Below are 18,956 nucleotides of genomic sequence, written 5' to 3'. Positions count from 1 at the left end.
ACATATTGAAGTGAATGCAGTCTTCATAGTTCATTACATAGCCATGCTGTCTGGGGTAGTCTGCTCCACCTCCCCTTATCAGTGTTTAGACACAGGCATTGTATTTCAACTGAGTTCACAGCTTCTAGGCAGCTCCAGTAGATAATCCCTATGCACTTTAGCATTCTACCAAAGCAACAGTAGATATAGATACAGTCATAGAAGAAATGTGTGGGGGGAGTTAGAGCTGTACATTTTTAAACTTAAAATAAATGGCTAATGTTGAGGCACTGCAGTATAAATTTGCAGGAAAACTAATTAAAGTACATATAATATTTTGACCCTATCCAAACTTGTTTTATGTCCCTTTAACAAGCTAAGAATGAATGTGCAATGCAAAGCAGCGGCTTCTAAGGCTAATAAGATACTAGCATGTATTAAGAGGCATAGATGCAAGGGAGGAACGCATAAATCTGTTGCTATATAAATCACTGGTTAGACCCCACCTTAGAGTGTAAAGCGCAGGTCTGGGGACAATTTAAATAAAAGGATATTGCAGAATTAGAAAAAAGGAGCCCAAGAGGTGATATAGGATTACTTTACACATATATTCAAGCCTGTATACAGAGTTGGTGGAAGGGCTGTTTATTCCAAAGCAATGGTTTGTGGCAAGAAGTCACAATTTAAGGCTAAAGGAAAGGAGATTTTATCTCCAGCAACATAAACATTTTTTCACTGCAAGAACAATCGCATTGTGGAGCTCATCGCCTAAGGAGGTAGTGAATGCCATTACCTTAGATGCATTTAAAAATGGTTTAGATAAATTTTTGGTTAAAAACAGAATTCAGGGATATAATTGCTTGCGTTTAAACAGGTTGGCTCTGATTGTTTTAATAGAAGTTCAATTGGCAGCTTTACTTTAAGTCAGGTAGGATTCGTATAGGTTGATTCGTATTATAAATATATATATATTATTATTTTTTTGCAGTGATACGTGCCAAAATATTAAGTGAAAAGGTGATCCTGCCTAAAAGTGGCGATCCTTTCAGGACTAAGATGATCCAGTATGAAATTAAACTTATCAAGGTACAGCAATTTAGTTATTTTAATATCACTATTTAGTTTTTTTTTTTAAATACAACTCAATGTTTTAAAGATGGCAAATACCTTTAACACGGCTATTTGTGTGATTCTTTTGCAAACGGTAATGTAAATATAATATAAATTATACATTTTTTTACACATAAACAAAGTTTTTTTACAGTTTGCTATTGTAGATAAGTATCTCATGCGTATTTCAGAATACTTGTACTTTCGATGGCAAAATTGTGTTTATTTACACCACATTTATTGACATCTATGTGAGGGGCTCACGTTTCAGCGTCCTCACAGAGGAGTAGCGCAGAAGACCGACACGGCTTTCACGGTTGGAGCATCCCACCCGCTTTCTGTGTTTTATGTGAGGGGCTAGATGCGGCAAACCCAATATGTCAAGCTAATCTGGGATTGATTCTTCAGACAGCAATGCTAGCCAGGGTCATAATCTTAGGACAAAGTAAATCGTTTTGCTAGCATTTTTTTATCAGCTAAAGCCAATTAGGAACAGATATGCACCAGAGTTAGCCTTAAGAAGTGTGCAGTGTGCATTTTCAGTTCTGACAATTAGAAAATTTAGAATGTTATATAGCTAAAATACAAAAAACAGGGGCAAAATAAATACTGAACAGATACTGCAAAGTTTTTTCAAGGGAAACTTAAACATTTTATAGAAATGCCACAAGTTGTTTGCTGTGCTTCTAAATATAGGAAAAAGCTGAACTTATTACTAGTTCAGGATTACTGACATTTCAAGCCCTGTTAACATATTCAATATTACACACAATAGATATGGGAACCTTCTGCTGCCTTATGAAGAAAACATCACAATTTAATTTAAATTCTAAAAACATTTGACACTTGATTTGCTGCAAGCTTCTAAATGAAAGTGAAATCATAAATGAGCCTTACACATTAGTGTTAAGTATATAAAGTGGGGCTTATTGTAATAACACTCTTTTACCACTTCATATTAAGTCCATCCCCTTATTGTTTGACCTTGTGATGATGCCAACAGTTGTCACATCTCATGAGCAGACTTTCCAACTGTCCACCCATAGACTTACAAGACACACCCACTGACTGATTAGACACTCCCATGACACTGGCCCCTATGTACCCCTGCTTGAAGGCTCGCCGCAAACAAGGGGCATCAAGCTCCATACGGAACTTGATAAATCGGCCCCCTAGAGTCAGTAGAATGCAAATGCCCTATTTTCCTCAAAGGGGATTACTGAGTTATTCCTTCCCCCATTTTTTCAGAATTCAATTATATTAGTTTTTATTAAAAAAAATGCCAGATTGTTTTTATATAGACACCTACAACCCAATTGCTTTCATTATATTTTTTTACTGTGTGAAAATGATTATCCATAATTGGGAAGATGTTTAAAAAATCATGCGCTATCCAATCAATTTGTTTAGTACTGACTTTACTGTCCCTTTAAGTTGCTGAGTTTACTGTCTCTTTAAGTTGCTGCCACACTAGTAATTATTTTTACTATCATGTACAAATTTATTCCCGAGCATCTGTTTCCCATTACTTAACTGGAATGTTTCTAAGTATACTAGAACCCTGCCAGTTATTTTAACATAACCTGTATTTTCTTTTATTATTTTAGATGTTTAAAGGATTTGAGAAACTAAAAGACATTCAGTATGTATATACACCCTTTGACTCTTCTCTATGTGGAGTGAAGCTGGAAGCCTATAGCAAGAAGCAGTATCTGCTGACTGGTAAAAAAAAAAAAAAAAGTATATGTGTATCTATGGTCATATCTATCTCTGATCTGTTATTATATAACTACACAAATTATAGTATATAGATGATGGCAAACTCTTGATTGGTCAGAGAGGGATGAATTTGACTCCCTGTATTAAAATGGAAAAGGAGAGAGAGAAATATTCAAATATTCTGTAGTTTAACCCCTTTATGCCATGTGGGCTGTTGTTTTCCCTCTAAGGGGTTAAGCAGCACAGCTATGGCCAACAGCAGCAATACCATACTATAGTCGATAGCCTTCTGGAGGGAATCATATAGTAATAACTTGTCTCTCTGCTTACGGTGAGACTTGCGCTATTACAATGTAAAAAAAAAAATTAAAGGGACACAAAACCCAATTTTTTTTCTTTCATGATTCAGACAGAGCATGCAATTTTAAGTTTCTAATTTACTCTTATTATCATTTTTTCTTCGTTCTCTTGGTATCTTTATTTGAAAAGCAGGAATGAAAGCTTAGGAGCCAGCCCATTTTAGGTTCAGCACCTGGATAGAGCTTACTGATTGGTAGCTAAATGTAGCCATCCAGGGTGCTAAACCAAAAATGGGCCGGCTCCTAAGCTTTCATTCCTGTTTTTTTAAATAAAGATACCACGAGAGTGAAGACAAATTGATAATATGAGTAAATAAGAAAGTTACTTAAAATTGCTTGCTCTATCTGAAACATGAAAGAAAAAAAATTGGGTTTAGTATCACTTTAAGGACACACATACAGGTTATGTCTGTGTCATTAAGGGGTTAAAACAGAGACTCCATGTTTTCAGGGAGTAAAAACTACGGTTCTTGACATATTATGAACCGTAGTATTAAGAGACTCACAAATAATGAGTGACTTCCCAGGATTGCAAATTGGGGGCAGCATTCTCTTACTGTATTTATTAATGTTCTAGTTGACGCTTGTGCAAAGCGCCCCCCCCCCGCTCTTGCCCAACCAATAGTATAGAGATCAGGTCTTGTCAATCACCCTGGTCAGATCAGTCTGAAGTGATTTTAATCAGCCACTAAGTAGCGGTTCAAACCTCTGCTTTGCAGACTCAAATGCGCCAGCCTGCAACCAATAGGGGAATTGAGCCATGCTAAATGTATTTTGTAATAATATTTTATTTGTGTGCTGTTTTGAAGGTCAGATTTCTTCCGATAAAAAAGTTTACATACAGTTGTGTAATTTGATTGAGCCTTGGGATGACCTGCCATTTTCACAGAAGAAGAATCTGAACCAAAGATTTCAGATGGGCTGTGAATGCAAGGTAAGTGGAAATAAAAGCACCAATATTTCTATTTTTTTTGTAGTGCGAGAACGACATTAGTTAATTCCCATAAGCTTTATTCCCTATTATTGTTTTAGAAACGTATGCTTTGATCTGTGAACTCAATATCTTCTAGGTTGAAATATTAAAAGGACATTGAACAATAAATACATTTTGTGCACCGCCCTCTAATTATGAGTGCCGCCATTTTGGAACCTAGGTTACACTGCAGGTATCTGAAGGAGAGTTACTGCACATGTGCAAACTGGTCAGCACTGAAATACAGTGAAGGATGGATTTCAACATGGCTGCACCCATGGATGGAGGGAGGTGGGGAATAACCTCAATACTACGCTTATGAAGTGTGTTTGGTGTTTAATGTTAAAGCATGGTCTAACTGGCAAAACTGGGTCAAGGGAGGCGGACGGTAAAATCTTATCAATAGAAAGAAGATGATATAAAGTAGAGATTTGATAGGACAAAAATTTAAGAGATGTCAATAAGTTAAAAGGCATGAAACCCAACATTTTTCTTTCTGTTACTCAGACAAAGTATTCAATTTTTAAAAAAGTTTCCAATTTCCTTCTATTAACAAATTTGCTCTCATTATATTCTTTGTTGAAGAGCATACCAAGGTAGGAAGCGTACAAGTACCTGGTACACTACATGGCAAAAAAACTGCTGCCATATAGTGCTCTTGCAAATGGATTACATTGTTAATAGTATTCTTGCAAAACTGCTGCCATACAGTGCTCTAGATGTGTGCATGCCACCTACCTAAGTATGCTCTTAAGCAAAGAATATACTGAAAGCTAAGCAAATTTGATAATAGAAGAAAATTAAAAACTATTTTAAAATTGTATGCTCTGTCTGAATTGGAGGATGGGTCTCATGTCCCTTCAAGGAGGATAGCATATGAGAGAGAGGATAGGAAAAAGAAGGGAAAACCCTGTCCAATGTAAAGAGAGATTTGTTAAAAGGGGAAAGAGGATGGCACAGACAGGAAAAAAGATGTACAAAGAGAGAGTTCAAACAAAGGTTGAGATTTAGGGGCCATTTTATCAAGGGCCCAATGGCCCCTGATGCCTATGTTTCCTCGCGAACCTTCAGGCTCGCAGGAAACAGCAGTTAAGAAGCAGCGGTCTTAAAACCGCTGCTCCTTAACTCGTCCGCTGCCTCTGAGGTGGCGGACAGCAATCAACCCTATTAGATATGATTGGGTTGATTGACACCCTCTGCTAGCGGCCAATTGGCCGTGAATCTGCAGGGGGCAGAATTGCACAAGCAGTTCACCAGAACTGCTTGTGCAATGTTAAATGCCGATAGCGTATGCTGTCGGCATTCAGCGATGCGGGGGGACAACTCAACTGCTGACTGTTGGATTCAAAATTTAACACAAATAGATCACTTATGAAAACATTTAGGACACTAATGTATTCTTTGGCTGGACTAAGTGAAAACGAGTGCACTGCAAAATCTATCCATGAGCAAGGGGTAGAGAAGTTGGTACAAAAGAAAGAGAAGATGGAACAAGGAAAAAGAGAGGCCAAAAAAAAGGAAGATACAACAAACTGTAAAAATGGGAAGTTAATATTAATATACAAGGCAGAAGAGAATGGCACAGTAGGGAGGGAAGATGAAATGGTAAAGCAATGAGCTTGGTAAAGTGGTTGCTGATGTTACAACGGGGAAGGAAAGATGGCACGAAATATATACAAGATGACACAAAGTGAATAGAGAATGGGAATTGTATATATAAAAAAGAGAATAATACAAACTAAAAATATAATAACATAAAGGACAAAAAAATAGTAAAAAGGTAGTTGCACGACTGGTAGAAACAGTAGAATAAAGGGGTATGAATGTGCTAGGAAGTCAGAGGTTGCACAAAGGGAGAAAGAATAGTACAAATGTAGAAAGACAAAGGGTGAAAAGGATGGCATGAAACAGAAAAAAGAGGCTGGATATATACTATAAATAATCAACGCAACAGGTTTCTTGGACACTCCGCATGTCTTGTCAGCCGTACAAAAGAACCAAAGTCGGTGGTGTTCAATACAAACCTATTCTCTTCGTACAAAGAGAATGAACACCCCATGCATTCTTTGATTGGTTGAACTAGGCCTAGGGAAGGGTGCTGCAGAATGCAGAAACAAGCAATAGGGAAAAAATATAAGGCAGTAAGGGAAGAGATGATGATATAAAGAGGTAATTATATTGTGCAGTCATGTAGATAATTACAACACGGATTAGACCTTGATAAAATAGATACACTGGATTTAAAGAATTATCGATGTATTGAGCATTTACCAGCTGGTTCCAGTTCAAGTACATGCTTATAAATACATTATTCCAAATATATTATTGTCAAATAAAAAGAAAACGTGACACTAACCTCTTCATATATTTTCTGCTTAGATTACTACATGCTACACTGTACCCTGCACTGTCCAAGCCCGTAATGAATGTCTCTGGACTGACTGGCTCATTGAGAGAACACTTTATGGACAACAGGCAATGTTCTACACCTGCATTAAGAGGAGCGATGGGTCATGTAGTTGGTACCGAGGGGGACCTCTTCTAGAGAAAGAACCTATTGACAACAGCGAACCATAGACTGTTCCTTATTGTCTTTGTGGCTTACTCAATCTAACCTGTGCCAAACATCAAAAGTTTAGGCAATGAAGTGACAGTTCCTGATGAATTTGTTAGAAAAAAAAGCAATAGGTTGCATTATACAGGCACTGTCCAGATTTTATTGGATTGTGGTGAAGGTGGAGCGAGACCTTTTTTTGCACAGGGACCTTATTGTAGATATATTTCTTGGGCAGCAAACTGATTTTGCAGATTGTTCAAGAAAAGGCAGAAAGATATTTCCTTGTCTTCCTTTGTAATGTCTTTCAAGTAGTCGTGTAGTTGGAACTGTGAATGTTTTGTAAAGTTACATTTATAAATATACTTTAAATAATTACATTTTCTTCCATAATGAAAACATATTGGTATTTGTCTTCTTAAGGAACTGTGACCAAATATTATCAAATATTATCAAGCAAGGCATTTCAGAAAAAAATATATATTAATTGTTAGTAAAATCAGATATATATTAATTGTTAGTTTAAGAAAATAACCCTCTATTCTGTTTTCCCTAAGTGATTGTGTGCACCTAGGTCGTATTTTAGCCTAGGCAAACAAGGCCCTTGCCTAAGGCGGCAGATTTTAGGGGGGCAGCACTTTTTGAGTTTCACTACACACACACACTACATTATGCACGCACACACACAATAGTACACAGACTCACTACACACACACACTAACCATATATACACACACACAGGCATTTGAAAAAAAGTCATGTTACACCCTCACCAAGAAATATTATGGCCAAAAAAAACTAAAACCTGGGGGGGGGGGAGGGGTGCAGCAGAATTTTGAGTGCCCAGGGCAGCACAAAATACACCACTGTTGTGCACATCAATTACATTTTAGATTTCTGTAAACTGTATTATAATATTCTGTCCTTACAAATGATTTCAGAATTGCTTGTTATAACACAAGTTAATAAAAAAAATACCTAAAGTATTCTATATGAAAAAACGTTTTTAATACTGAGATGTTTATAGTTATCCTGAAAAAAGTATAGTTCCTTTGTAATTTTACAAATGATGGTCACTCTTTCCTGTGAGCTATCTATCTATTAGTATTATTTTTATTATTTGCATCTTATTTGTGTAATATTATTTAAAGGGTAATCATGCAATTGTAATGTTGTACAGCTTTTATTACTAAAACATTTAAGTATTTTCTCATTTACAGGCACCATTGATATATTTAAAATTTGCATATGAAACCACATTTTTTTCTTTCATGATTCAAAGAGTATGGAATGTTAAGAAAATTTCTAATTTACTTCTATTATCATTTTTCTTTGTTCTCTTGGTATCTTTATTTGAAAAGGCTGGAATGTAAGCTTAGGAGCCGGCCCATTTTTGGTTCAGTACCCTGGGTAGCACTTGTTGATTGATGGCTACATTTAAACACCAATCGGCAAGTGCTACTCAGGTGCTGAATAAAAAAATGGGCCGGTTCCTAAGCTTACATACTTACTTTTCAAATTAAGATACATAGAAAACAAAGACAAATTGATGATATAGGTAAATTAGAAAGTTGGCTAAAATTGCATGCTCTATCTGAATCATGAAAGTTTAATTTTGACTAGAATATCCTTTTAAGTGACCATTAAATACAGTAGAATTTGCATAATAATGCAGAATAAAAAGACAATGTAACATCACTTTTTTTCAGATACATTTTAAAGATTGTTTTCATTTCTCCACCTACTGTACCATGTGACACCTGTCAGAAAATCACACTGAACTTTTGCACATGCTCAGTAGGACCTGGTGCCTCGGAATGTGTACATATACAAAGACTGAGCACAAACTGATAAAAGAAGTAAATTGGAATTTTGTTTAAAATTGTATTCTCTATCTGAATCATGAAACTTTAATTCTGACCTTAGTGTCCCTTTTTAAAGATTTTTTTTTTTAATAAATATGTAATATTATTTAACAATAAAATAACCAAGATGATCCCTCCTTAAATTATGCCAGATAAAAGTGTCAATGGGGTCAATTTATTAAAGCTTCAACTGTGAATAGGCTGTAATTCCACGTCAAATTAAGCACAAAATTGATATGCCGAAGCTATAAATGCGATAACAGTAAAATGTAGGCCAATTACACTGCAACATACGCTCTGGCGAGATTAGTTCAATGCTAATATTTTTTGAGTGTACTACTGGTTATCTGCCTTTACATATGACTCTATTCGACCAAATTAAAATTTCTGAAACAGTCAACTGGTATGTTCGCTTCTCGCTTGAGGCAGCAAACCTGGTTTTCAATCCACCACCTTTGAGCAGGCGAATCCCATAAGAATCTAAGGGATGTTACTAGACTATAAAAGGGCGTGTCTACCAACACATATGCTGTTGTCCTCTCATACAGTCGTTATTAATGAACGCGATTAATGTCTTTACATTTGCAATACTCCTTTAATAAAATAAATAAATTCAGTGTGTATATATATATATATATATATATATATATATATATATAGACAAAAGTAAATATATGTAAGACTTATTGTTTGTACTTGTATAAAAATAGCTATTTCAAGGAAACAACAATTTAACCAACTAAATATTACCTTAAAGGGGCATGAAACCCAAATGTATTCTTTCATTATTCAGAGAGAGCATGCAATTTTAAATAACTCTCAAATGTATTTCTATTATCTAATGTGTTTCTCTCTCTTTGTATCCTTTGTTGAAATGTATACCTAGGTAGGGTTTAGAAGCCGCTGATTGGTGGCTGCACATATTTGCCTCTTGCTATTGGCTTTCAGCTAGCCCACAGTGGTGCATTACTGTTTCTTCAACAATGGATACCAGAAGAATGAAGCAAATTAGATAACAGAAGTAAATTGGAAAGTTGTTTAAAATTGTATGCTCTGTCTGAATCATAAAAGAAAAATTTTGGGTTTGATGTCCCTTTTAAAGAACTATTCTTATTCATGGACAAGAAAGAAATGTTGCAAGTAAATTGGCGTAAAAACTATACAAAAACATGAGTCACGTAATGGACATGTGATAAGGCTCAAACACAATTCTGGGTAAATTACTTAATAAATAGTGAAATCCATGCCATTGATGCTTCATATTTATCAACAGTGCAATGCTCTTTAAATAAGGACGTCAAATGGAGATTTGCATCAGCAATATACAGGGAGCGTATTTAAAGGGACACTGAATCCAAATTTTTTCTTTCATGACTCAGAGCAGCAATTTTAAGCAACTTTCTATTTTACTCCTATTATGAATTTTTCTTTGTTCTCTGGATATCTTTATTTAAAAAAGCAGGAATGCATGCTTAAGAGCCGGCCCACCTTTGAGTCAGCACCTGGGAAGCACTTGCTGATGGGTGGCTAAATGCAGCCACCAATCAGCAAGCTCTATCCAGGGTGCTGAACAAAAAAATGGGCCGGCTCGTAAGCTTTACATTCTTGCTTTTTCAAATAAAGATATCAAGAGAACATAGAAAAATTGATAATAGGAGTAAATTAGAAAGTTGCTTAAAACTGCTTGCTCTATCTGAATCATGACATACATTTTTGTGTTTCAGTATTTCTTTAACACAGAGAATACGGTCAAGTTGACACTGATAAATTTACCCCTATATCTCATTTGGCACCTGCTACTTAGAAACACATTGTTTTCCTGTTACAAATATGGTTTCAATTTCACTCAAACTCAGTAATCCATAACATACATTACATTTTAGATGTGAATTTTAAATATAGGAATGCACACAAAGATAAGATTTGTATAGGTTAGTGATGGAGAAATTAGATATCATATTTTACAAAAACATTGCAGCTTTTCATATTGTATTATACACATTTAACTGCAAGCTCTGTGGCTATGCTGGATAAAGAGAAAATATTTTAGTCTAATACACATGAGCAGAGCTAAACGGTAGGAGAGAGAGAGAGGACAGAGAGATAAAGGAGAAAAACAGAGAGGAGAGAGAAAGAGAGGAGGAGATAGTGGAGGGAGAGGGGGAAGAGAGAGAGAGCGGGGGGGAGAGGGGGGAGATAAAGGAGAAAGAGAGAGAGAGAAATGGACAGAGAGAAAAGAAAGGAGAGAGAGAGAGAGAGAGGGGGAGGGGGGAGATAAAGGAGAAAGAGAGAGAGAAAGGGAGAGAGAGAAAAGAAAGGAGAGAGAGAGAGGACAGAGAGATAAGGGAGAGAGAGAATAGAAAGGAGAGAGAGAAAAGAAAGGAGAGAGAGAGAGAGAGAGAAAAGAAAGAGATAGAGGACAGAGAGATAAAGGAGGAAAAGAGAGAGAGAGAGAAAGAGAGGAGGAGAGAGAGGATAGAGAGAAGAGAGAGAAGACAGAGGAGAAAGAGAGGGGAGAGAGAGAGAAAGATAGAGAGGACAGAGAGATACAGGAGAGAGAGAGAAAGGGAAAGAGAGGGAGAGGGAGAGAGAGAAAGAAAGAGGGAGAGAAAGAAGGAGAGAGAGAGAGGAGAGGGGAGAGATTGAAAGGAGAAAAAGATAGATGAGAGGAAAGCGAGAGAGGGAAGAGAAAGAGAGGGAGGACAGAGAGATAAAGGAGAAAAATAGAGAGAGAGAGGGGGGGAGAGGGGAGAGAGAGGATAGAGAGGAGAGAGAGAGAGAGAGAGAGAGACAGACATTCTGAATTGTATAATTATAAAAAAGGTAGAAAACCAAAAATTATAATGTGGCCGATTTATCAATGTCTGTCCGACATGATACGCTTTTGTGTATCATGTCCGACAGACGTTAATGAATGCCGACAGCGATTTAAAGGGACAGTCTACACCAGAATTGTTATTATTTAAAAAGATAGATAATCCCTTTATTACTCATTCCCCAGTTTTGCATAACCAACACAGTTATATTTATATAAGTTTTACCACTGTGATTACCTTGTATCTAAGCCTCTACAGAATGCCCCTTATCTCAGTGTTTTTGACAGACACGCAGTTTAGTCTGTCTCAGAAGACTCGCACGCAAACAGAGGCATCAAGCTTCATTCGGAGCTTGATAATTCAGCCCCATTGTCTCAATGTAGATAAAGGTGCTTTTTAAATAAATAAAATGGTTTGTAACATTAAAAATAAAAAAAACCTCAAGACATATCTACTGTAATATATTAGGCTTGTTAGTTTTTAAAGGGTTGTAAAACACATTAACAAAATTTGCATAGTTTTGCAGCCGTTCATACCCTTTTAAAATGATTTAATCTCCTATCCCAATAGCGACACATGTAACTGTGATACTGCACTAATCAAAAAACTGCAGAGTTAGTTGTAAATTCTGGAGTCTACACTTCCAATTCTCCAGAGAACTGGAAACATCTTTTATATTACAATCTCAGTTTTATATTAATGTTTAAGTAAAATGTTAGCTTAAAGGGATACTAAAACCAATTTTTTCCTTTCATTAATTCAGATAGACCATGCAATTTTAAGCACTTTTCTAATTTACTCCTATTATCAAATTTTCTCTGTTCTCTTTCTATCTTTATTTGAAAAGCAGGAATGTGAAGCTTAGAAGCCGGCCCATTTTTGGTTCAGAACCCTGGATAGTGCTTGCTATATTTAACCACTAATAAGCAATTCCTAAGCTTTACATTCCTGCTTTTTTAAAATAAAGATAGCAAGAGAATGAAGAAAAATTGATAATAGGAGTAAGTTAAAAAGTTGCTTAAAATTGCCTGCTCTTTCTGAATCATTAAAGTTAACATTTGGGTTTAGTATCCTTTTAAGTATATTAAAAAACATATACTGTATATCAGGAGTATCAAGCTTAATGTATCTGAGAGCTACTAACCAGGTGTTCTTTTCCTATGTGGGCCTTTTGAACAGAGTGAGTGCTCTGGAACTGGATATACTCAAACTGGAAGTGACATTTACCCAAGTAGTAGTGCAAGGTAGGAGTTGTAGCCTACATTAGACATACACAGTTGTGTATATTTATCTTGTGACTGCCAAGTGAAGTGATCATTCTGGAGTTTTATAATGACACAAAAAGTGACATTTATTTAAGCAGTGCATGGTGGGAGTCTACACTGGACACTTGTCTTTATATTTATTTAGTGAGTGCCTATATAACATCAACTAGTTACATTTCTTAGAACCCTAAAACAAAAAAACTGACTGCCCAAATGAATGGCTTACCTTTCAAACAAGGGAGAGCCAGATGAAACTATCTTAAGGGCAGCATTTGGCCCTGGGGCAAATAATTTGAGACCACTGCTGTATATTTTATAATACATTAATAGTAACAGAACTATTGATTAAAACTACAAATAGAAAGCAAATGTCTGTAATATTTTTCTTACCTATTGGCAATGGGTATAAATTATAGAGGTACAGGTATAAAGGTATTTAGAACATCGCTAACATGAATTATTTGCCAATTTTCTTTTCTTTTTTTCCTTTTCATACTTTGGGGTAGGTTTATAAAATGTCGGGCTGTAGCGCATCATATCTGCCTGACTTTGCTAAATGCCGACAGCATACGCTGTCAGCATTTAACATTGCACAAGCATTTCTAGTGAAATGCTTGTGCAATTCCGCCCCCTGCACATTTGCGGACAATCGGCAGCTAGCAGGGGGTGTCAATCATCCAGATCATATCCGATCGGGATAATTTCTATCTACCACCTCAGAGGTGGCGGACAAGTTAAGGAGCAGCGGTATTAAGACTTCTTAACTTACATTTCCTGGAGGCTCGCACGGAAACAGTTACATCTGCTGCTTCATAAATATGCCCCATAGGGTTTAAAGGGACACTGAACCTCAATTTTTTCTTTCATGATTCAGATAGAGCATGCAATTTTAAGCAGATATCTAATTTACTCCTATTATCAAATTTTCTTTGTTCTCTTGCTATCTTTATTTGAAAAGAAGGCATCTAAGCTAAGGAGCCAGCACATTTTTGGTTCAGACCATGGACAGCACTTGTTTATTGGTGCTGTCTAATCACAAGGACAAACCAGGTTGTTCACCAAAAATGGGCCGGCAGCTAAACTTACATTCTTGCTTTCCAAATAAACATACCAAGAGAATGAAAAAAATTTGCATGCTCTATCTGAATCACAAAAGAAAAATTTTTGGGTTCAGTGTCCCTTTAATCCCTAAATACTGAGAATTCTGTAAAGTCAGATATGGTATAATTTATTTCAGACTTCACAAGCCTTGTCACCCAGCTTCCTGCAAGCAGATCCTGGGAGCCATGGTACAAACAATACTATCTCTTCATCACTAAGTAAAACTGCTATAAAGGCCTCTGCACAGAAACATTTTTGTGCATAAAAACTCACTCAAGCAGGAAGGGGAGGGGTGAAATTCTGGTGGACGTGTCTACCTACACCAGTGATCAGAGGACACATACTAAAAGGGACAGTAAACACTTTGAGATGGTAATATAAAATGATAAATCGTATATATAAAACAATTCTACAATATACTTTAACTATTTATTTTTGTCCCATTTTCCTGTAATTCCATTCTGAAATTGTGAGCTTTTCAGTTCCTGTTAGAAATGAAAGTGCGGAACACAGTTATATTCCTCACAGCCATTGGCTGCACACTCTAGTGACCTATTTATAACTGTCCCTAATTGGCCACAGCAGAGAAGGTAACCTAAGTTACAACATGGCAGCTCCCAAAGTTTTATAGACACTAAAATTTTACACTTATTTTGTCACTATTTTAACAACTAATGAAACTTTAAAAAATACATCTACATGTGATTCTCAAACTAATCTTTTCTTTGAATGAGTCATTCTAGCATTTATTAGTGTGTAATGTCCCTTTAATACTGCTTGTTATGATTTAATGGCCTGTACTCAATAAAACACATCAGTGAAATAAATATATTATGGATAAAACTTGATGCAACAAGAAAAAATAGCAGAATTAATAAAGATTTGTACCTGTCCCTTGTCACATCCGCACTCTCTATTATAATTAATGGTGCAAAGAACATGCGCATCACAAAATCACCTTCAAAGCATTAAAGAACAAACTAATTTAAAAAAATCCATCTACAAAATATTCCACTTAATATATGCAAAAAGGAAACTTGAAAAATGTTAAAGAAAAATTAAAAAAAAAAATTAAAAAAAAATTAGATATAGGGCCCCTTTTATCAAGCTGCAAAAGCGGTTTTGGGGCCCGGCGTTTCAGGCTCAGCTTAAACAATAGTTAAGTATTAGAGGTCTTAAAACTGCTGCTGCTTAATCTGTCTGCAACCCAAAAGGTGGCAGACTAAAATCATCCTGATCCAATCAGGATAATTTATAGCCCCTGCTAGCATCCGATTGGCTGCCAGCGACCAGGCGGAATTATTGCCCAAAGCCAATGCCTGGAGACAACTCTCATTCTTATCAGAAAGACTACTTTACAATTACAAGTGTTTTTCCTAATTGTTGCAGTTGTAATTGAATTTTCATGTTGTTAGGCGTTCATGTTGGATGTGGGAGATATCATGTATTGGGCACCACAGGCAACTGTATATTTTAATTGTGGGAAAGCCCCACATGTGAACAAATGATCTATGAATCCTGACCATTATCTTGCCTTACAAGTGTCCATGGGGCTGATTTAGTAAGGCCCGAATAGCCATGAATGCCCGTTTCCGCAGGAGCCTTTAGGCTCGCCGGAAACAGGAGTTAAGAAGCAGCGGTCTTAAGACCACTGCTCCTTAACTCGTACGCCTCCTCTGAGGCTGCGGACATCAATCTACCCGATCCAATACGATCGGGTTGATTGACACCCCCTGCTAGCGGCCGATTGGCAGCGAATCTGCAGGGGACGGCATTGCACAAGCAGTTCACCAGAACTGCTTGTGCAATGTTAAATGCCGACAGCGATGTCGGGCGGACATGATCCGCTACAGTGGATCATGTCCATCCGACTGTTAATAAATCGGGCCCTATGAATCTAGTTCCAGTCCTCATGGGTGAGAGCAGATTAATAACTATGGTTACTTATCAGCTGATTATTTCACCTGTGCTCCAGTTCAGATATCCTAAAAATAGTGCCTGTTAGCAAAGCCTGAGGACTGGAGTTTAAAATCTAGGCCTATGAGAGTGTGAAAATCTTGAAAAAAATAGGATATATAATGGATTACAATTTAGGAGACCTCTTCAAAATGAATGGGAGGAAGTTTGCATTGATCACCTAACAGTTTGTAATTAGGTCCATGTGTTAGGTAAAAGATCAGATAAAGACAAAAAGGTTACAGTATTAAACAGTCAACATTTGTCAAGAACTTTACATTTTGTCTTCAATTTTATATAAACGGCTGTTTGTTGGTTCTGTATTAATAAAACCAATAATATAGAAAATGAAAACATCTGTATGACTTGTGTTACAGTTACGTGCTTAGTGGTTTTCTAGATTAAATATATTGTACTATAAATAGGCATTTGTCTCTAACACCTTTCTGTTTTTTGTTTGTTTTTTCCTTTTCTGAAGCATTTTGAATGGTATAACTAGTGTATTTATGTACAATATTAAATAATCAAATCTGATTTTTATAAAGATTTTTAATATAAAAGTTGTATGATGTGAAGACACAAACACTTTCAGTGGTTTCTGAGGTTACTTTAGAGATATCAAACAGATGTACTGGTGTCAATCAAATAACCACTTGCAAATCTAGCGGAGAGAAAGCTAAATTGTGTGTATAGTGTTCACCAGTTGATCAACTATATTTTCAGAAGGATGACGTTATTAATAAGCACATAAACAATTGGAAGAATAAATTATGGTACTTTTCCATTTAGGGACCACCACTATGATTTTCCATTTAAGGACTGCCACGGACCACAAATAATTAATTACTTGAGCTTTACTGCCTGCTATTATTGCCCGCTACAAATTAAATTTCAAAACTTTGTAAAATAGACATTATAGAGCTTAATACAATGGAAATATAATTACATTATATATATTCAACTGTATACTGTGTATGTTTGTAAAACTGCAATATGACTCACAAGAGGTAGCAGATTAAATATAGTATACTTAGAGTCAATGGGGTAGATTTATCAAACCCCGGGCGGACATGATTCGCTATAGCGAATCATGGCCGCCTTGCATCGCTAAATGCCGACAGCATACACTGTCGGCATTTAACATTGCACAAGCATTTCTGGTGAACTGTTTGTGCAATGCCGTCCCCTGCACATTCGCGGGCAATCGGCCGCTAGCAGGGGTGTCAATTATCCAGATCATATCTGATCGAATTGATTGCAGTCCGCCACTTCAGAGGTGGCAGATGAGTTAAGGAGCGATTATGTTTCCGGCGAGCCAAAAAATTAAGGCCCAATGGCCAAAGGTTTAGAGGTACACTATAAATGTTCATGCAGCCGAGTGGCGATGTGCTTTTCAATTAGATGGTAGAGGGCTATTTGCCTTTTCAGTAATCCGACCACATTACCAGTGAATGCGGATCTCGTCAGTGTGGAGGGGGTGTGATTACATACTTCTAATAGTGCCTTCTAACAGTAATTTCATCCCTTTAGAACTTTTCACTTGCATCTCAATTGTGATGGAGATACCATCATAACATAGCGCTTTGTGACGATGCTTTGGCCTTTAATGTGTTATAAAAACAAGCATTAATGGACTCAGATAAACTAAGTAAGGGAAATTCCTGGGATTGAAGGAACATTGAACTATATAAATTTCTATAAAGCAAATGAATGAGAACAAACATGTTAAATATATATGGCATTTTGAATGTGAAACTAACAGGAAACAAAACTGGTCTGAGGGATAAAAGCTCACTGGTAAAGAAAAGTACCACAAACATCAGAAAAAAAAAGAAAAAAATCACTAAAGAGTATGTTATTTAAGAAAAAAAAATGCAATAAATATTACGATGCCATCTTTTACATGCAACAAAAAAACCATACATTCATTTAATGTACTTTTCATTTTAAATTTGAATGGACACCAACTCTTGTCACCAAATATAAACCTTTGTATTGACATTTTTATAAGGAATTCTACTAATATGAGGTGGTGATATAAATAGTATATAGATTTTACATGATTTATTTGGGAACTTTACACTGGATACCTGCTACCTTGTGGACCAGAATTTTATTTATTTTTTTAATATAGTTAATTGACATTAATTATTTAATTTTCAGACTGTATGTTTTGTGTTTGTGTGGGCTATTTTCCCCATTCCAATGTATTCAATATTCCCAGACTCTTTACACTGTATTCTATATCATATCTTTTAATTTATATGTTGTGTAAATGTTTCACAAATACTCTAATCGAATGTTAGTTTATTTCAGTTCTAATTAATTACCAGTTTGCTTTTGGGCTATTTATATTAATTATGACCACAAGTTACGATCTATTAAAATACCTTCATTGGGACCAAGTCTAAGACTTACATAATGAGTCAACAGTTCTACCACAAGGTTATACTAACTCTCAGATTCAGTCTTATACAGTATTTACTCATGATTTCTACACAGGTGAAATGTGTTCACAACTTGATTTCAGTTGACTAACTTTCCCTATAGTATTGTTTATAGTTAAATTGTTCACATAATCTTAAATATAAAATACTTTTAGATTTGCTAATGCTTAAATCTTAATACCCCCACTGTAAAATAAGGTTAGAGCTGCGGAATCTATTGGCTCTCTACAAATAAATGATAATAATAAGGGGTTTTGATGAACACCTAAACACTATAATCCAACTGAAATGTCTATTCTTAATGATTGTCTGTCTCCAGACCTCTTCATCTATATATAAGCTAAAACGTTCTGATGAACACCTAAACACTATAATCCAACTGAAATGTCTATTCTTAATGATTGTCTGTCTCCAGACCTCTTCATCTATATATAAGCTAAAACTTTCTGTTACAAATATGAAACCGATTTCTAAACTATGATATATTGCTGGACTGGATGAAGACAGTTAATATGTATTTGATACTAATAATTACATTTATATATAAAGAAATAAAACATATCAGGGACTTACCATTTCCTTGTGGTTTGGGTAGTAAGTCTGATCAATCAATGGGAATTTTTCAGCACCCATCATTTTATAGGTACATATAAGTTGAGCAAACTGTAAAAAAACACAAAAACATAAAATAAGGACAAAAGTAAAAAAACACACTAAAAGAATACAATAGTAAAAAGTTCTTACAGGAAGGAGAAAGTGATTCTTTATAAAAAAAAAAAAAAAATACTGACAAAAATTGTTATTTATCATTT

At 35.8% G+C, this 18,956-nt stretch overlaps 2 protein-coding genes across 2 annotated transcripts in view; one reads left to right on the top strand and one right to left on the bottom strand.

The window, feature by feature from the left end:
* The window catches only part of TIMP4 (TIMP metallopeptidase inhibitor 4), a 121,117-nt gene extending 113,437 nt beyond the window's left edge, over window positions 1-7,680 (top strand). Inside the window, exons 2-5 of the mRNA XM_053721096.1 lie at window positions 968-1,065; window positions 2,697-2,811; window positions 3,977-4,101; window positions 6,520-7,680. Of these exons, the coding sequence (XP_053577071.1) occupies window positions 968-1,065; window positions 2,697-2,811; window positions 3,977-4,101; window positions 6,520-6,717 (536 nt within the window). The 3' untranslated portion in view covers window positions 6,718-7,680. The remainder of the gene's footprint in view (window positions 1-967; window positions 1,066-2,696; window positions 2,812-3,976; window positions 4,102-6,519) is intronic.
* The window catches only part of SYN2 (synapsin II), a 759,797-nt gene that overhangs the window by 288,293 nt on the left and 452,548 nt on the right, over window positions 1-18,956 (bottom strand). The window contains exon 5 of the mRNA XM_053721097.1: window positions 18,718-18,807. Within this exon, the coding sequence (XP_053577072.1) occupies window positions 18,718-18,807 (90 nt within the window). The remainder of the gene's footprint in view (window positions 1-18,717; window positions 18,808-18,956) is intronic.

This window comes from Bombina bombina, chromosome 7 (genome assembly GCF_027579735.1).
Source record: "Bombina bombina isolate aBomBom1 chromosome 7, aBomBom1.pri, whole genome shotgun sequence".
NCBI lineage: Eukaryota > Metazoa > Chordata > Amphibia > Anura > Bombinatoridae > Bombina > Bombina bombina.
The sequence above is the reverse complement of the archived record's forward strand: the minus strand, read 5'-3'. Positions and strand labels throughout refer to the sequence as shown.